Source organism: Drosophila miranda, chromosome XR, assembly GCF_003369915.1.
Source record: "Drosophila miranda strain MSH22 chromosome XR, D.miranda_PacBio2.1, whole genome shotgun sequence".
NCBI classification, from domain to species: domain Eukaryota; kingdom Metazoa; phylum Arthropoda; class Insecta; order Diptera; family Drosophilidae; genus Drosophila; species Drosophila miranda.
This window is the reverse complement of record NC_046674.1, coordinates 29,294,854-29,314,688: the sequence shown is the minus strand read 5'-3', so window position 1 is coordinate 29,314,688 and position 19,835 is coordinate 29,294,854. Positions and strand designations below refer to the sequence as shown.

The 19,835-nt window shown below is 46.0% G+C and overlaps 2 protein-coding genes and 1 pseudogene across 2 annotated transcripts; 1 reads left to right on the top strand and 2 right to left on the bottom strand.

Annotated features, from left to right (window-relative positions):
• Positions 1 to 940: 940 nt before the first annotated feature.
• On the top strand, positions 941 to 2,028 carry LOC117186507. Its single transcript, XM_033387390.1, has 2 exons — positions 941 to 1,082; positions 1,152 to 2,028. Exons 1-2 carry the CDS (start codon positions 1,046 to 1,048, stop codon positions 1,844 to 1,846), a joined length of 732 nt encoding a protein of 243 aa, XP_033243281.1. The 5' UTR covers positions 941 to 1,045; the 3' UTR covers positions 1,847 to 2,028.
• Positions 2,029 to 8,670: 6,642 nt separating this feature from the next.
• On the bottom strand, positions 8,671 to 9,641 carry LOC117186508 (annotated as a pseudogene).
• An 8,970-nt stretch (positions 9,642 to 18,611) lies between these two features.
• LOC117186797 (ERI1 exoribonuclease 2-like) lies at positions 18,612 to 19,606 on the bottom strand. The gene has a single exon (XM_033388078.1). The coding sequence runs from the start codon at positions 19,442 to 19,444 to the stop codon at positions 18,773 to 18,775; it is 672 nt and encodes a 223-aa protein (XP_033243969.1). The 5' UTR covers positions 19,445 to 19,606; the 3' UTR covers positions 18,612 to 18,772.
• Positions 19,607 to 19,835: the final 229 nt, after the last annotated feature.

Genomic DNA, 19,835 nt, shown 5'->3' with positions numbered 1-19,835 from the left:
GGTTAGGGGTTTCTAGGTTTTATTTCTTACTAAATTGACGAACAAACTAAGAGACCTAAGCTGTTCCCTCAAGCACACGTTCCCTCCACGATACCGATAGATGTCGACAATCGATATGGAATGGAAATCCAAAGATTTGACATCTTTTGAATACAAATTAATGACTGATTTAATATCGAAAACCGGATGGAGTATAGACAGGAAATAGGAAATAGTCCAATATTATAGCGAAGGCTGTGCAATACCAGAACTATACCATAACTATCCGTAACTGTCCGTAACTCTATCACTTCCAACACCTGTTGGAACAGCGAAAACAGATTTGAGTTCTTATCCCCTCGAAAGTTATAGCCGTGGAACGGGAAATGGCGAAGCACTTGGGTTATTCTGCGCGTAGATAGACTTACAGCTCTTACAGACCCTCTGGGGTGGCTTCATAGCTGCCTCCCGGCACTCCTGGTTGTTGTACACCGGTAGGCACGAAGGATCATGTATGTCGGGGATCATACCTGCCTGGCCCCATGCCGATTGGGTTGACAATTTGGAGCTGGCAGATGGCAGGTTATCCTCTTCTCGGCCCGTGATCGTTGGAGGACCCGCTTTGGGTGCCAGCCAGTCGGGTGCCGGCAGGACAACCCCAAAGTCTTCAGAGATTGCACATGCAAAAGATACACATGTATTCCGCAAGGGATTCATTCCTTATCTTGAACGTGGAGCGAAGGATCTTCTACGCGCATGTTTCCTTGATAGACTACACAGTACCAGGTACGAGGTACGAGGTACCAGGTACCAGGATGTTCCATAAAGCGTGGTCAGCCCCGCCCAGGACTGGGTCCCAGAATCCTGCGAGGCCGAGGCCGAGTCCTACGCCTGCGGGGCATATACAATTGGTTTTAATGCCAGTCTCTGATTGTAGCAAAGCCCACTCTGAACCTCTTTCAGTCTCGGGCTGTCTCTGTTTTCTCAGTCAGTTTTCATCGACTCGTTTGAGAAGTCGAAAGGTTTACCCAGGATACGGAAAAGCCGGAAAAAGATTTAAAAAAAAATGCCTGCAAATAAAAAAATTGAAGGAAACGCTAAAGGTAAAGGAAGTACTCGGTTCTGCGGCCATCGGACAGTCGTAACTTATTTCTCATTTCGTCTCTTTTCAGCTGGGAGTATACCGGGGGATGCAGGATCGGTGGCAACCGCGACTGTGGTTCGGCGCCAAATGCCGCCGCGCGCCTGCAAGAGCAAGAGCCAGAGCACCGCTAGGCCCAGTCTTACTCCCAGCCGCCAGAAGCCCAGCCGCCAGAAGCCCAGCCGCCAGCAGCCCAGCTGCCAGCAGCCCAGCCGCCTGGCCACGAAGCCCAGCCTGAAGCCGACCACCGGCTCCCAGGCGCCATCGCAGACCATCGCAAAGTCGAGGCCCACCGGTCTCGAGACTATTTTTGAACTGCCCGGCGAAGAGGACGACGGGCCCACCAGCAGCCATGGCGTGGCTTTCGGCGAGTGCCAGCGCCGCGTCCTCGCCCTGGGTACGGGCGAAAAAAAAAGAGCCCTGTCGGAGAAGCGCTGCCTGAAGGTGCGCAACACCTTGGGCGAACGCAGCACCCGGCACATGATGACAATGCGGAAGTTCCGCGCTACTTTTGACAGCGTAATGCTCGGGGGCTCGGACGATGCAGGCGAGTCGGTCGGAGTCGCTCCCGCAGTCGCACCCGGAGTCCCTCCCGTAGCTGCTCCCGGAGTCCCTCCCGTAGCTGCTCCCGAAGTCGCTCGCGCTGGAGAAACCGCCGTTAGAAATCAGCTGGCACCATTCGTGCGGCGCACGAGCAGGAGGCTCAAGAGTCTGCCTCCGTTTTAGATTATTGCACCTTCCACCCTCCACCTTCCACCCTCCATCTTCCCGAATGCGGCCAGGTGCTGGGCACCCCCCTCCTATCGCCCATCAAAGAGCCCCAGGTGTCTGCGAGAGATGGCTCCCGAATGTAAATACCACCTCTTAAGACAGACATAATAAATCTAATGAATAATGTAATATTTACTTTAAAACTGTTTTGATTTCATTGAAATGTTAGTTCAAAACTTAAACATGATAGAATTTTTTTTTCTCATTTTCTCTATTGGACTATTTCCTATTTCCTGTCTATACTCCATCCGGTTTTCGATATTAAATCAGTCATTAATTTGTATGCAAAAGATGTCAAATCTTTGGATTTCCATTCCATATCGATTGTCGACATCTATCGGTATCGTGGAGGGAACGTGTGCTTGAGGGAACAGCTTAGGTCTCTTAGTTTGTTCGTCAATTTAGTAAGAAATAAAACCTAGAAACCCCTAACCTAGTGGCACGGGATTATTTGTAGATTCCTTCGAGCGTTTGCTCGCAGTTTATTCGCAATTTGTTCGCTATCGCTTAACTATCGAGAAGTGCTCGTGCTTCTAGAACCAGTTCCAGATTGAACGTACTCTTTTTTATACCCGATACTCAAAATGAGTATTGGGGTATATTAGATTTGTGGTAAAAGTGGATGTGTGTAACGTCCAGAAGGAATCGTTTCCGACCCTTTTTTTGTATGGTAATGGACGAAAGATTTTGCATTGTATGGTGGGGTTCCCCCGAACGGAAAGCAAAAGAGCAATGGGCTCTCCCCCCGTGTTGCACTGGAGGGGATTGGATATTGTTGAGCTTTTGGAAAGAGTTTTTGCTGGAGAAGTAGCTAAGTTTGTGAGGCGTTTAGTGCGAGAGAAAGTAGTAGAGTTGTTTTGGGAGTATCTGCCATAAATACTTACATATATTCATGCTATATCCATATCATTATTATTCTGCCTTATGCGCTATTGCCACAGCATCCTTTATAATATATTATTTCCATTAGCCATTCCATCTATTCTATACTTGTTTTTTCTCTAACTTTATAAGTCTGTAGTTTATATGTATTGTGGTCGAAGAGTGGATAGTTCTATATGCCACCTATAGTTACAGTAATCTGCATCTTCCATTATATTCTTTCTATTAATTCCATCATAATCATAAGAGGGGCGAGAGGACTCCGCTCTGTGGTCTTCACCTGCTGAAAAATCTGGTAGTTGTTGACGTCCTCAGTGATGCCTCAACAGTCTTGCTTTGTAGCATCTGATCGATTAGGATGGACGATCACCGTCCAGGAGTCAACCCCCAGGGCTGCCAGTGCGCCCGTGATGGAGGTCGGAAGGATGTTATTAAAGGGGCCTTCTATGTCGAGGAAGGCTAACAGGGTGTACTCCATAAAGTTAAGGGGCGCTTCGATTATCGAGTCTAGGGCCGGTTCGGTGGATCTTTCTTCCGAAAGGCATGCCAGGATGCACCCGTGGGAGAATACTCCCTCGTTAATTTTTAGCCAATTAATGGTTTTTGGTCCTACGTGAATCAGTTGGGCAGGGATAATGCCATCTGTCCCCGCAGACTTGTATGGTTGGAAGCTTTTGATCGCCCAGAAAATGTTCTCCTCGCCTAGCAGGTTCAGGATAGCATTTGAGCCGACAGTATATGGGTCTGTTTTTATCGTAGCCAGGGTAGTGAGTATTAAGAAGCAGATTTAGCGACTCATCGCTGGACGTGGTCCAAGACTGGTCGACATTCTTCAAGTAGGGTGGGTGTAGTCTTCGAAAGAATTTACGCCAAGAGGCGCGTTTGGCTTTCCTAAGTTCTTTGTTGTAGGTTGACAGACTGGCCTTGTAATCGGCCCAGTTTTGCTCAACGTTTTCAGCCTTAGCTTTATTGAAGAGTCTCCGGGAGGCTTTCCGGAGTTCGCCCAGTTTCGGAGTCTACCCTTCAGGTTTCTTCCGGCCTCTGTTCTTGCCAGAGGGGCAGGATTTATCGAGCGCTTTAATGCAGGCGTCGGTGAAGCTCTCCTCCTCAGGTGGGGACTCAGGGAGAACACGACAAAGGCAGTCAGAGTACCGAGTCCAATTTGTCCGCCTGCGGGTCCGGCATTGAACTGGCTTCGTAAATGAAAAGGAGAATACAGTTTCCATGTTACTGTGGTCCGAGAAGGAGTGTTTTTCCAGGACCCTCCAGGTTACAATGTTCCTCTGTATCTCATGAGAGGCAAGCGTGTGGTCCAGGACCTCCTTGTGGTTTTTAATAATAGAGGTGGGATAACTTCCGGTTTAATGAGAACATCTGAGTGGTCAGTAAGTAATTAAAAAGAGGTACTCACCCCCTTCGTTTGCGTCTGTGCTTAACCACTGGCAGTGGCTGGGTCAGGTTGGTTATGACCCATGTATACGGAGCAGATCCTCAGTGAGCGCTCCTAGCCTTCGAGGCTCACTTCGGCGTGGTCTTCATTGCTGAAATTTGGGAGCAAAAATAAGTGCCACTCTCTTTTTGCAAGAATGCAGGTACGAATTTAACCTGCGGTTTCAGCTACGTATAGCTTATAGTTTGGAGTCTTCAGACCGAAGACCCTGTTTCCGAGGATCCTAAATGAGGACTTTTTAGTAGAGCAGCGCATGCTGCCTTACAATGGTGGAGGTTTATCTGCAGGAGCGTCAGTGACATTCCTGAGGCTCACCTCCACCATTGTTGTTTCCAGGTCGCTGTCGGGGGACTCCAGCTCCTCCCCGACATCGATGTGGCTAAGACCCTTGGCTAGGTCGCTCTCGTCGGACACGTAGCCGTCCAAGGCAGTTGGCAAGATGTAACATGGCAATCTATATCCAAACTAACAAAAACTTTTTACTTTGGTTAAGCCCATACTAAAAAAATCATCTAGCAAGAGAATCTCGTGCGGCAAATGTACATTGCTTGGTATCATAGCCGACGACTGCGGATCGCCGGACCATATCAACGAACCCAAATTGAAGTCGCCAGCAACGCAGGGGTGCTGACGGTCTCGCAGAATACCATAACATATATTTTAGCAATGTTTTGAGTGTGTGACAGCTATTCGGTGGAATGTACGATGCGCTAATAGCGTCTCCGACTGGCCAGCCACCGCCACACCAATCTGATCCAGAACAGAGCCACCATCCAGTAGGGTGTGTCTGACGGCCACAATGACCCCACCTTCTCTGCAGCGCTTCGTCTTGGCACAATCTCTGTCCTTACGAAACGAATTACGTTTGAATTGAGCCAGGTTTCAAACAAAATGACAGCGTCGAAGTCACACGAAGAGGTAGCCAAGCTGACAGCCTGAGTCTTGGCACCGTCCATCGGCACGGTCCCAGAAAGTGGCGGTGCCGTCGTGTTAGCGGCCACGGAAGATGGATCCAGAGGAGGTTCAGGCATATCCCACTGAACCAAAGGGCCGAGACCCATGCTCGAAACCTGCTTATGTGCCGGAGTCCGAAATAGCAGCACACCATCCTCGTCTAGAAGATTGGGCAGGGAGAGCCAATCTAGGTGATGATGCTGAAGAGTGTTCCACATAAGAGTGCACGACGAGCTGCTGACTCTTCGTCAAAAAAGTGCAAGCAGAATATTTTGTGGAGAAGCGGCGATCATAAAACCAATGGGGTTTCACTGGGGTTTTTTTTGAAGTGGATGAACCTGGAGCTTTCTGAGTCAGCGTGGACGTCCGCTGTGGCACAGCTGCACACAGATTAACTGCCGTCAAATCAGCTTCCGGCCTCTGTCTATGCGCGAAACCCTTACCGATACTGGCCAGAATCTATCATCAAAGACCACGGGGAACACCAGATAACGCAGATAGATCAGCATCTCGCTTAACCAATTTCACGCAAGAAATTTCCCCCTCCGGCACCTTGAGTTTATTGGCAACAAATTTCACCACCGCTTCTGGCCCCGTCGCGGTAGCAAATTTACCAATATGCAGGTATGCCATAACAAATTAGCAGATTTCTCAAGAGTTTAACTGCACTTGCATGCCAATCGATGCACGTCAGATGAAACGCTCGGCGGCATAAAGAAGAACAGCGGACAGCCTCAAGGTGACGAATTGCATTCTGAGCAGTAATAAAGCGACATAGCGAAAACACAACCGAACGCAGTGAGAGCTGACTAATGACTACTTAATTTAAACTAAATTTTTTTTTTATACTGGAGGTCGGCAGTTATCCAGAGTCCGTATATTAGCAACCGAGCAACCCCTCGGCCATGCATCCCTCGGCATGTAACAGTGTCACTATAGATTGGGGTAATTTCATTGAGAGTTTTCTTTACTCCGCCCGACTACCATTAGCCAGCATCCATGGCAGAGATATGACCGTGGCAGGACTGTCTCAGCTTTCTTTCGGCTGGACACCAACACTGCCTCGGTCTTGTGGGGAGCGAGTTCGAGCCCGACCCTCTCCAGCCACTGTTGAATACGCGCTATTGTCTGGTTGCAGGTCTTCTCCAAGTCTCCGGCCAAGAGTTTTCCCACCACTAGAACAGCCACATCGTCTGAAAAACCCACCATATGCACTACGTGGGGGAGGCTGAGTCGCAATATGCCGTCGTTCATTGCGTTCCACAGTGTGAGGCCCAGCACCGCCCCCTGCGGGACGCCTGCAAATACCTCCTATTGCTCCGTGCCGGCCTCGGTACCTGGGTGTGTCGAAAGTCTCTAGCGCCCTTAGGATGCAGCTCCACATCGCCGTGTTAAACACGTTCTTAATGTCCAGCGTGACCATTATGCAGTGCTCCTTACCGCCACGTTTCCATCTAGTGCTGGCTATTCCACCACTCTACCAACGGAATCAATCGTCGATCTGGCCGCAGTGATAGGGCGTGTATGAGGGCTATGCTTATGCTTATGGTTAAGTATGCGTCGCTTACATATATAATGATAAATACTAAAGGGCTCATTTAAATGAAATAGCTGCAAATGCATTAGACTTATTGACCTCCAGCCATAGCTTATAGAAGTCAATTGGTGAACAATTGCAACTTTTCTGTGGCAAGGTACGTCGGTTCCAGGGTATTAACAAGCCTATTCAAATCACCCCACTCAGCTGCACTTAATTTCATGTATCTTTTGAGGCGCCTTTCGCAAGAGTCTTCAAATGGTTGCTGCTTGCTCAACATAGTGTACGTTGGGTTCCAACGGTCACTAGGTCATTACAGGCATTCTTCTCATCATCTTTACCATTTACCACCGAAAAATTCTTTTTCTTTTCAGGCACTTCGGATTCTTTGGAATATGAATACTCGTAGAAGCCTACAGGAACCGCAGGAGTCGGTCACAAACCGAACAGAGGCCACATGGTATGGCCCAGGGTATGGAGCAAGTCTGTCTGTTTCCCACACTTCCTCTAAGTGACACTTCACAACTTGGCTAAGGGATGCAAGCAAATTCCATCTTGAATCCGCATTCTTCTGTAGATGCTCCGACTTGAATAGGGGATTAGATTCAAGGCCAGACTGGAAATTGCGGCACAGAACATTTCGAAGGAGATAAGTCAAGTCTCTCAATTGTTTCCACTAAAAACTCCACTAAGATTATCCTACTGAGATATATGTACATATATTCAATATTCGCATTGGGCTATATCTAAACTCCAATTCTATGACAATTTGGATGTTTCGTTTTTCTTAATTTCTCTAATTTAGTTTCGACAAAATATCGAGCTATTCTAGCTTTCCCATTTGGGAATTCGACTACTTAAGTGCTTGGAGGGGTCCCAGAGGAAAGTGATCATCAAATATACATACATTGTGCCAAAACGTTGGGCGGTAGGATCTTCCCAACCTCCTGTTCCTGGATTTTTTAATCTTATTTTTATACCGTATCACCTAGTGTAGGCGATGAAAATCGATGAAAAAATAAGTCCATATTGAAGACTATGGCTAATCATTACCAAGTAAGTATGAATAGTAGCAAAATGTATTTGCTATAAGGCCATATTTATTGCTATGATTAGATGTACTCGTACGTAGGTGTTTAGATTGTAGATGTGGTAGCTGCGATTGCGATGCACATCAAACTTAAATTCATATCAATTGCTGTCAAAAGAAATTAGATAAAATACATAAAAAAAAAAGAACATTTTGTATACCCCCCCTTTCATAAGGAATCTATAAAGTATATATGTATGTATATTCTTGATCAGCATCTACATATAGTTGAGGGTCGATAGAGCCATGTCTGTCTGTCCGCCCGTCCGTTTGTCCGTCCCTATGAGCGCCTAGTGATATGTATTTCAAAATTTCACCCCACCCTCTTTCGCCATCACAAAGGACGAAGATCAATTTTGAACAATCATAGAGAATAACCATATCTACCAGATTGCCGAATCTGAATCGGATCGGATCATTATTATAATCGAACAAATCAATTTGCAGTGGCTACGCAGCGTATTAAGTGTATTAAATATAATCAAATAAATAAATGGCTTTTTTTGTGTTCTGGCTCATTCTGCTTTGGTGGGATGGCTAATGGCTTCTGGCAGGCGATCGGCTGTCATTGCGATGCACATCAATTTAATTTATGTTAGATAAAATATAAAAAGAAAACAAGATAATTATTTTGCTATTACATTTGTGTTCAGATTATGCAAAACTCATAATCATTCTCTACACCCAATAGGATAAATGAGTGGATTTTTAGTGTTGTGGTTTTCTTGCTGGCTTTTGATATCCAGATGCAGGTGCTGGGGCTTTGCTGCGATGGCGACGCACTTCAAATGTCAAGTCGTTATTTCTGTCAAAAGAAATTATGTAGATAATAAAAAAACAATAATCTTATTTGGCGTTTACATTTGTGTTTAAATTGGGCCCATCTCTTAGTCAGCATTAGTGTCCTTGGGTTACTGTGGCGTTGAATATTAAACATAATCCAACAAACAAATGGATTATTATGCTCTGGCTGGGGGGCTCTGGCTCTGGCTGGGATGGCTAATGGCTGATGGCTGACCGCTTAAGCTCAGAAGCCACGGTTCTCGTTGAAGTCCTTATGTGGTGTCAGATCCTTGGTGATCGAAAAGGGGGCTCCATCACGAAACATCTTGCAAATGAGACTGCCCAGATGCTTGGCATCATCGATGCCGGAGTGAGCACGTCCCTGGAAGGTCAGCCTCACATGGGCCAGGGCATTGTCGAAGCTGAAGGGACGATACTTGTACCACTTCTTGTAGATGGCCCTCGCGTCTATCCACTGATTGAAGCAGGTTGGTTTACGTATATTCTTGCGTGCGCACTCCTTGGCAAGACAGATTCCAAAGTCCCAGTTCGTCCAGGTGACGAAGAAACAGTTTCCCTGTGGATTGGTCATACTCATCTTTGGTAGCACCAGGTTGCGGGCGCTCAATTCCTTCTTCAGCCACTCGATAAAGGAATTGAGTGCCGTCTGCAGTGGCACTCCCGCCTCCAGTCTTCTGCTGAATGCCCGTCAGACTGGTACAGTATTCGCTCAGTTGCGGCGACTCCACGGGCATCACGTACTTGTGAAACTCCGCCTCGACCATACCCGTTTTCAGATTGACCAAAATGGCTGGGAACTCAATTATCTCCGACAATCTAAATTGTTGAGCCGGTTGATTTTCCCAGCAGGTGGCCACGAAGTTCACGGATATGGCATAAGTAAAAGGATGCATTGTCAACTGCTTGGATTTGCGTGAATTCTGTTTCGTTAACTGGATCTGGACGAGCTCCTTTCAGGAATATTCTCTGATGTATTAGCCCAGTTGCTTTGTACACTTTTGTGAAGGCCGACTGTGTTTGTGCAATTCCAATTGAATTCTTTTTCTTTGTAATGTAATTTGCTGTCGCTTTTTTGCCAGTGCTTGCAGTTTTTGCTGAGTAACGATAACATTTGACCTATCATTGGAATTTGTGGATTTATTCGATATCTATCGATTTTTAATAAAATGCGACTTTGTAGTACAATTGTCAGTCGGTAAATAAAGCGCAGTGAAAAGCAAAGTTTAGTGCCTTTTACGAAAAGGAACGTTGTGAGTCGCAGCTACGGCCGCGATTTTAAATTTATACCCTAGCAATTAGTGCGAGTGAAAAGCACATAGTATAGTAAGTGTGAGTGAGACGACATATGTTGATGTTGATTAACCCTCAACAGGCTCGTGGGGCTTAAAATTTTAAAATAAAATGATTTTACTGATACAGTAATATTTAAATTTTGTGCAGCCATTAATAATTTTGCTTCAAAATTTTTAGTAATATTAAAATGTTCTTTTACATAATATATAAATATTACTTATAATTCTTTGAGTTTTGTTGTATATGCTATTTATGTAATCTAATATGCAATATGTCATTTTTTTGAGGTTGGAACAAAAGGGTTAAGCACATATCAAACGAGGGGGAACGTTGTGAGTTGCTGCGGACACCGCAACTCTACAGTTATACCCGATACTTAGTCAGTATGGCTCTCCTCCGACAGACGCCGCTAATATTAAACGACACGACAAAGAGTGCGTGCGAGAGAGACAGAAAATCGGTCTGAGCGTGACGTCGGGCGCTGCGTAGCCAGTGCAAATTGATTTGTTCCTTTTGGGTATAAAAATGATCCGATCTGATCCAGGTTCAGCAGTCTGATAGATATGGTCATTATCTATGATGGCCACGAAACGGTCAAGGTCCGATATCACAGGAGTGTGGATACAAAATTTGGTTGCTCTGGCTCTTATAGGTTCTGAGATCCTTGAACTCATATTTTGCAATTGACAAAACCGACCATGAAACCTGTGTGTTAGAGAGAGACAGAGCGAGAAAGAATGAAATTGTTTTCTTGATTCTGGCTATAATCATAATTCGATCTGGTTCAGATTTTGCACTGTAGAAGATATGGTCATCCTCACCGATTCTGCGTTTTTGGTTTTATCGTATCTTTAAAAATGTGGATGCCACAGATTTTCGTCCTTTGTGGGGGCGGAAGTGGGCGGGGCGAAGTTTTGAAATATTTTTGTAGCAGTGACATATCACAGAAGTCTGGATCCAAAACATCGTTGCTCTAGCTCTTATAGTCTTTGAGCACTAGGCGCTGAAGGGGACGGACGGACGGACGGACGGACGGACGGACGGACGGACGGACGGACGGACGGACGGACAGACGGACAGGGCTCAATCGACTCGGCTATTAATGCTGATCAAGAATATATATACTTTATGGGGTCGGAAACGATTCCTTCTGGATGTTACACACATCCACTTTTACCACAAATCTAATATACCCCAATACTCATTTTGAGTATCGGGTATAAAAATTCGTCCGTGAATAGTGTTGTGTTGCTCATGAGTAATGTTTACCCAACAACAACAATCCGCATCAACAAGCAAGCATGCACTGACGATAAGGGACAACACGAACGAGCTTCGGCTCTTGACGAGACCGCCGTGTATAATTTCATCATGCCCTACAATAAGTCAGTGCATACTGCACGATGAAGAGTGTGTGTGAGAGTGAGATAGATAGAGAGAGATAATGAAAATGAGTAAGCGCGTGAACGGCGTTGCGTAGCCATTGAAAATTAATATTTTCATTCCGGCGTTATAATAATCATTATCCGATTTGATCCAGACTTCCAGATTATTCTGGCTAGTTAGTTTTCTCATATCTTCTGTTTAAGCTCCAAACCTCAATTGTAACGAACCTAAACGGGTCTACAACACCGACCCCAACGCGAATTCCGACTAACAACATTTAAGACACCTCATCCACTTTTTCACTCGCCGCCAAGAGAATACCCCATAAAGTGACGACTAATCATACCCGGTCACGCGGATCCTCCACTTCGGTCCGAGCAACCGATCAGGTGCAGTCTTCCAGGTTCATCAACCGCGAAAACGATGACACACCAAGGAAGACCACGACGAGCACCAATGGCAAACCCGCCGAGTTGCTAAAATACGGACCCCAAGTCGGAGAGGAATAAGCCAGGTCAACCCACAACTGCCAAATTGGCGAAATGCGAGCCCGGCGCCGAGTCTAGACGTTACCCCGCAGAGTAACTCGGACTCACCAAAAACATAATAAGAAACGAAGAAACGAATAAAAGCCAAACCAAGTATTTAAATAATATGAACAGCGTAGGTCATTACAAAGGGTCGAGGCTCTGGCACTATCCCACTCTGCGTCCCTAAGCACCGTTCGACGCACACCACAAGTGACTCTCGACCAGGCTCCGCTCCATCCTCTCTGCCACAGGCCAAGCACAACACCTCCGTTAAGGTTCCATCCATCTATAAAATTCTTGTGGATTGACCTTGGACGTAACTGAGCTTACCTCAGCCGGAAATAGGTCCATCACACAATTATATTTCAAACGACGAGATTCTAAAAGAACTTTAAGCCCAAAGAGCAGTCGAGATTTTCAAATACACTCGCCAAGTCGATGGCAAAGCTACACCCACTGGAGAAATCCAGCTTATTTTTTACCTCTATAACTTACCAGGAAAAATTCAAATTACATGGCACACCGCTTGTGTCAAATAATGTATCCATTACCCTACGAGATGCAAAAATTTCAAAAATATTGGTCATACTGCAAAATACTGTAAAGGTAAAACAATATGCGACTCGAGTGGCCTTCCTCCCCATGACACAACCCCTTGCTCTCGCATACAGTGCGCTACTAGTGCTACCAGTAGTAAAGACTGCCCAAAATATATTTTAGGTTAGGTTAAGGCGGTAGCCGGGGAGGGGGTATAAAAACAGCTCGTTATAGTAGCTCCAGTATCCAGGGCTTCCCCTGGAGTAGTGCGTAGCCCGCCAGTTATGCATAGCTCTGCCATGCGTTGAACTATACTGAGTCTGTTGAGACAAGTTCTTTTGTCTAGGGCTGGCCACCATACTACCACTCCATAGAGCATGATTGGTCGTATGATGGCGGTGTATAGATTCCGAACTATATACGGGGCCATTCCCCATTGTAGTCCGATTGCTTTCCTGCATGTATAGAGGTCCACTGTGCACTGTGCATTCTTTACTCTATCCTCTATCCGTTTTAGACGGGTTGACATTTGACGGCCTGCATTTGTCTGCCCATCTCGACATCGTCGTGCGATTACTTGTCATGCACTCACAGTTCGTTCACTGCCACGTTCCATAAGAGGGGCGAGAGGACTCCGCTCTGTGGTCTTCACCTGCTGAAAAATCTGGTAGTTGTTAACGTCCTCAGTGATGCCTCAACCGTCTTGCTTCGTAGCATCTGATCGATTAGGATGGACGACCACCGTCCAGGAGTCAACCCCCAGGGCTGCCAGTGCGCCCGTGATGGAGGTCGGAGGGATGTTATTAAAGGCGCCTTCTATGTCGAGGAAGGCTAACAGGGTGTACTCCATAAAGTTCAGGGGCGCTTCGACTAACGAATGTAGGGCCGTTTCGGTGGATCTTCCCTTCCAAAAGGCATGCCGGGATGCACCCGTGGAAGAATACTCCCTCGTTTATTATTTTGAGCCAATTAATGGTTTTTAGTACCACGTGAATCAGTTGGGCAGGGATAATGCCATCTGTCCCCGCAGACTTGTATGGTTGGAAGTTTTTGATCGCCCAGAAAATGTTCTCCTCGCCTAGCAGGTTCAGGATAGCATTTGAGCCGACAGTATATGGGTCTGTTTTTATCGTAGCCAGGGTAGTGAGTATTAAGAAGCAGATTTAGCGACTCATCGCTGGACGTGGTCCAAGACTGGTCGACATTCTTCAAGTAGGGTGGGTGTAGTCTTCGAAAGAATTTACGCCAAGAGGCGCGTTTGGCTTTCCTAAGTTCTTTGTTGTAGGTTGACAGACTGGCCTTGTAATCGGCCCAGTTTTGCTCAACGTTTTCAGCCTTAGCTTTATTGAAGAGTCTCCGGGAGGCTTTCCAGAGTTCGCCCAGTTTCGGAGTCTACCATTCAGGTTTCTTCCGGCCTCTGTTCTTGCCTGGTGGGCAGGATTTATCGAGCGCTTTAATGCAGGCGTCGGTGAAGCTCTCCTCCTCAGGTGGGGACTCAGGGAGAACACGACAAAGGCAGTCAGAGTACCGAGTCCAATTTGTCCGCCTGCGGGTCCGGAATTGAACTGGTTTCGGTAATGAAAAAGAGAATACAGTTTCCATGTTACTGTGGTCCGAGAAGGAGTGTTTTTCCAGGACCCTCCAGGTTACAATGTTCCTCTGTATCTCATGAGAGGCATGGTTTTTAATAATAGAGGTGGGATAACTTCCGGTTTAATAAGAACATCTGAGTGGTCAGTAAGTAATTAAAAAGAGGTACTCACCCCCTTCGTTTGCGTCAGTGCTTAACCACTGGCAGTGGTTGGGTCAGGTTGGTTATGACCCATGTATACGGAGCAGATCCTCAGTGAGCGCTCCTAGCCTTCGAGGCTCACTTCGGTGTGGTCTTCATTGCTGAAATTTGGGAGCAAAAATAAGTGCCACTCTCTTTTTGCAAGAATGCAGGTACGAATTTAACCTGCGGTTTCAGCTACGTATAGCTTATAGTTTGGAGTCCTCAGACCGAGGACCCTGTTTCCGAGGATCCTAAATGAGGACTTTTTAGGCTCCACCCTTGGCTAGATGGAGCAGTAGAGCAGCGGATGCTGCCTTACAATGGTGGAGGTTTATCTGCAGGAGCGTCAGTGACATTCCTGAGGCTCACCTCCACCATTGTTGTTTCCAGGTCGCTGTCGGGGGACTCCAGCTCCTCCCCGACATCGATGTGGCTAAGACCCTTGGCTAGGTCGCTCTCGTCGGACACGTAGCCGTCCAAGGCAGTTCGCAAGATGTAACATGGCAATCTATATCCAAACTAACAAAAACTATTTACTTTGGTTAAGCCCATACTAAAAAAATCATCTAGCAAGAGAATCTCGTGCGGCAAATGTACATTGCTTGGTATCATAGCCGACGACTGCGGATCGCCGGACCATATCAACGAACCCAAATTGAAGTCGCCAGCAACGCAGGGGTGCTGACGGTCTCGCAGAATACCATACCATATATTTTAGCAATGTTTTGAGTGTGTGACAGCTATTCGGTGGAATGTACGATGCGCTAATAGCGTCTCCGACTGGCCAGCCACCGCCACACCAATCTGATCCAGAACAGAGCCACCATCCAGTAGGGTGTGTCTGACGGCCACAATGACCCCACCTTCTCTGCAGCGCTTCGTCTTGGCACAATCTCTGTCCTTACGAAACACCTGGAAAAGGTTAGGATCGAAGTATTCGTTGTCGAAAAAGTTTGAATTGAGCCAGGTTTCAAACAAAATGACAGCGTCGAAGTCACACGAAGAGGTAGCCAAGCTGACAGCCTGAGTCTTGGCACCGTCCATCGGCACGGTCCCAGAAAGTGGCGGTGCCGTCGTGTTAGCGGCCACGGAAGATGGATCCAGAGGAGGTTCAGGCATATCCCACTGAACCAAAGGGCCGAGACCCATGCTCGAAACCTGCTTATGTGCCGGAGTCCGAAATAGCAGCACACCATCCTCGTCTAGAAGATTGGGCAGGGAGAGCCAATCTAGGTGATGATGCTGAAGAGTGTTCCACATAAGAGTGCACGACGAGCTGCTGACTCTTCGTCAAAAAAGTGCAAGCAGAATATTTTGTGGAGAAGCGGCGATCATAAAACCAATGGGGTTTCACTGGGGTTTTTTTTGAAGTGGATGAACCTGGAGCTTTCTGAGTCAGCGTGGACGTCCGCAGTGGCACAGCTGCACACAGATTAACTGCCGTCAAATCAGCTTCCGGCCTCTGTCTATGCGCGAAACCCTTACCGATACTGGCCAGAATCTATCATCAAAGATCACGCGGAGCACCAGATAACGCAGATAGATCAGCATCTCGCTTAACCAATTTCACGCAAGAAATTTCCCCCTCCGGCACCTTGAGTTTATCGGCAACAAATTTCACCACCGCTTCTGGCCCCGTCGCGGTAGCAAATTTACCAATATGCAGGTTTGCCATAACAAATTAGGCAGATTTCTCAAGAGTTTAACTGCACTTGCATGCAAATTGATGCACGTCAGATGAAACGCTCGGCGGCATAAAGAAGAACAGCGGACAGCCTCAAGGTGACGAATTGCATTCTGAGCAGTAATAAAGCGACATAGCGAAAACACAACCAAACGCAGTGAGAGCTGACTAATGACTACTTAATTTAAATTTAATTTAATTTAAACTGGAGGTCGGCATAGATTGGGGTAATTTCATTGAGAGTTTTCTTTACTCCGCCCGACTACCATTAGCCAGCATCCATGGCAGAGATATGACTGTCTCAGCTTTCTTTCGGCTGGACACCAACACTGCCTCGGTCTTGTGGGGAGCGAGTTCGAGCCCGACCCTCTCCAGCCACTGTTGAATACGCGCTATTGTCTGGTTGCAGGTCTTCTCCAAGTCTCCGGCCAAGAGTTTTCCCACCACTAGAACAGCCACATCGTCTGAAAAACCCACCATATGCGCTACGTGGGGGAGGCTGAGTCGCAATATGCCGTCGTTCATTGCGTTCCACAGTGTGGGGCCCAGCACCGACCCCTGCGGGACGCCTGCAAATACCTCCTATTGCTCCGTGCCGGCCTCGGTACCTGGGTGTGTCGAAAGTCTCTAGCGCCCTTAGGATGCAGCTCCACATCGCCGTGTTAAACACGTTCTTAATGTCCAGCGTGACCATTATGCAGTGCTCCTTACCGCCACGTTTCCATCTAGTGCTGGCTATTTCACCACTCTACCAACGGAATCAATCGTCGATCTGGCCGCAGTGATAGGGCGTGTATGAGGGCTATGCTTATGCTTATGGTTAAGTATGCGTCGCTTACATATATAATGATAAATACTAAAGGGCTCATTTAAATTAAATAGCTGCAAATGCATTAGACTTATTGACCTCCAGCCATAGCTTATAGAAGTCAATTGATGAACAATTGCAACTTTTCTGTGGCAAGGTACATCGGTTCCAGGGTATTAACAAGCCTATTCAAATCACCCCACTCAGCTGCACTTAATTTCATGTATCTTTTGAGGCGCCTTTCGCAAGAGTCTTCAAATGGTTGCTGCTTGCTCAACATAGTGTACGTTGGGTTCCAACGAGCCTATTGAGTCCTGTACAGCCGACAGAACTTTTGCGGCGGTCACTAGGTCATTACAGGCATTCTTCTCATCATCTTTACCATTTACCACCGAAAAATTCTTTTTCTTTTCAGGCACTTCGTATTCTTTGGAATATGAATACTCGTAGAAGCCTACAGGAACCGCAGGAGTCGGTCACAAACCGAACAGAGGCCACATGGTATGGCCCAGGGTATGGAGCAAGTCTGTCTGTTTCCAACACTTCCTCTAAGTGACACTTCACAACTTGGCTAAGGGATGCAAGCAAATTCCATCTTGAATCCGCATTCTTCTGTAGATGCTCCGACTTGAATAGGGGATTAGATTCAAGGCCAGACTGGAAATTGCGGCACAGAACATTTCGAAGGAGATAAGTCAAGTCTCTCAATTGTTCCCACTAAAAACTCCACTAAGATTATCCTACTGAGATATATGTACATATATTCAATATTCGCATTGGGCTTTATCTAAACTCCAATTCTATGACAATTTGGATGCCTCGTTTTTCTTAATTTCTCTAATTTAGTTTCGACAAAATATCGAGCTATTCTTGCTTTCCCATTTGGGAATTCGACTACTTGAGTGCTTGGAGGGGTCCCAGAGGAAAGTGATCAGCAAATATACAAACATTGTGCCAAAACGTTGGGCGGTAGGATCTTCTCAACCTCCTGTTCCTGGATGTTTTAATCTTATTTTTATACCGTATCACCTAGTGTAGGCGATGAAAATCGATGAAAAAATAAGTCCATATTGAAGACTATGGCTAATCATTACCAAGTAAGTATGAATAGTAGCAAAATGTATTTGCTATAAGGCCATATTTATTGCTATGATTAGATGTACTCGTACGTAGGTGTTTAGATTGTAGATGTGGTAGCTGCGATTGCGATGCACATCAAATTTAAATTCATATCAATTTCTGTCAAAAGAAATTAGATAAAATACATAACAAAAAAAAAAGAACATTTTGCCTATAAAGTATATATGTATGTATATTCCTGATCAGCATCTATAGTCGAGGGTCGATAGAGCCATGTCTGTCTGTCCGCCCGTCCGTTTGTCCGTCCCTATGAGCGCCTAGTGATATGTATTTCAAAATTTCACCCCACCCTCTTCCGCCATCACAAAGGACGAAGATCTGTGGCATCCACAATTCTGAACAATCATAGAGAATAACCATATCTACCAGATTGCCGAATCTGAATCGGATCGGATCATTATTATAACCGAACAAATCAATTTGCAGTGGCTACGCAGCGTATTAAGTGTATTAAATATAATCAAATAAATAAATGGCTTTTTTTGTGTTCTGGCTCATTCTGCTTTGGTGGGATGGCTAATGGCTTCTGGCAGGCGATCGGCTGTCATTGCGATGCACATCAATTTAATTTATGTTAGATAAAATATAAAAAGAAAACAAGATAATTATTTTGCTATTACATTTGTGTTCAGATTATGCAAAACTCATAATCACCCCAATTCTCTACACCCAATAGGATAAATGAGTGGATTTTTAGTGTTGTGGTTTTCTTGCTGGATTTTGATATCCAGATGCAGGTGCTGGGGCTTTGCTGCGATGGCGACGCACTTCAAATGTCAAGTCGTTATTTCTGTCAAAAGAAATTATGTAGATAATAAAAAAACAATAATCTTATTTGGCGTTTACATTTGTGTTTAAATTGGGCCCATCTCTTAGTCAGCATTAGTGTCCTTGGGTTACTGTGGCGTTGAATATTAAACATAATCCAACAAACAAATGGATTATTATGCTCTGGCTGGGGGGCTCTGGCTCTGGCTGGGATGGCTAATGGCTGATGGCTGACTGCTTAAGCTCAGAAGCCACGGTTCTCGTTGAGCTCCTTATGTGGTGTCAGATCCTTGGTGATCGAAAAGGGGGCTCCATCACGAGACATCTTGCAAATGAGATTGCCCAGATTCTTGGCATCATCGATGCCGGAGTGAGCACGTCCCTGGAAGGTCAGCCTCACATGGGCCAGGGCATTGTCGAAGCTGAAGGGACGATACTTGTACCACTTCTTGTAGATGGCCCTCGCGTCTATCCACTGATTGAAGCAGGTTGGTTTACGTATATTCTTGCGTGCGCACTCCTTGGCAAGACAGATTCCAAAGTCCCATTTCGTCCAGGTGACGAAGAAACAGTTTCCCTGTGGATTGGTCATACTCATCTTTGGTAGCACCAGGTTGCGGGCGCTCAATTCCTTCTTCAGCCACTCGATAAAGGAATTGAGTGCCGTCTGCAGTGGCACTCCCGCCTCCACAGTCTTCTGCTGAATGCCCGTCAGACTGGTACAGTATTCGCTCAGTTGCGGCGACTCCACGGGCATCACGTACTTGTGAAACTCCGCCTCGACCATACCCGTTTTCAGATTGACCAAAATGGCTGGGAACTCAATTATCTCCGACAATCTAAATTGTTGAGCCGGTTGATTTTCCCAGCAGGTGGCCACGAAGTTCACGGATATGGCATAAGTAAAAGGATGCATTGTCAACTGCTTGGATTTGCGTGAATTCTGTTTCGTTAACTGGATCTGGACGAGCTCCTTTCAGGAATATTCTCTGATGTATTAGCCCAGTTGCTTTGTACACTTTTATGAAGGCCGACTGTGTTTGTGCAATTCCAATTGAATTCTTTTTCTTTGTAATGTAATATGCTGTCGCTTTTTTGCCAGTGCTTGCAGTTTTTGCTGAGTAACGATAACATTTGACCTATCATTGGAATTTGTGGATTTATTCGATATCTATCGATTTTTAATAAAATGCGAATTTGTAGTACAATTGACAGTCGGTAAATAAAGCGCAGTGAAAAGCAAAGTTTAGTGCCTTTTACGAAAAGGAACGTTGTGAGTCGCAGCTACGGCCGCGATTTTAAATTTA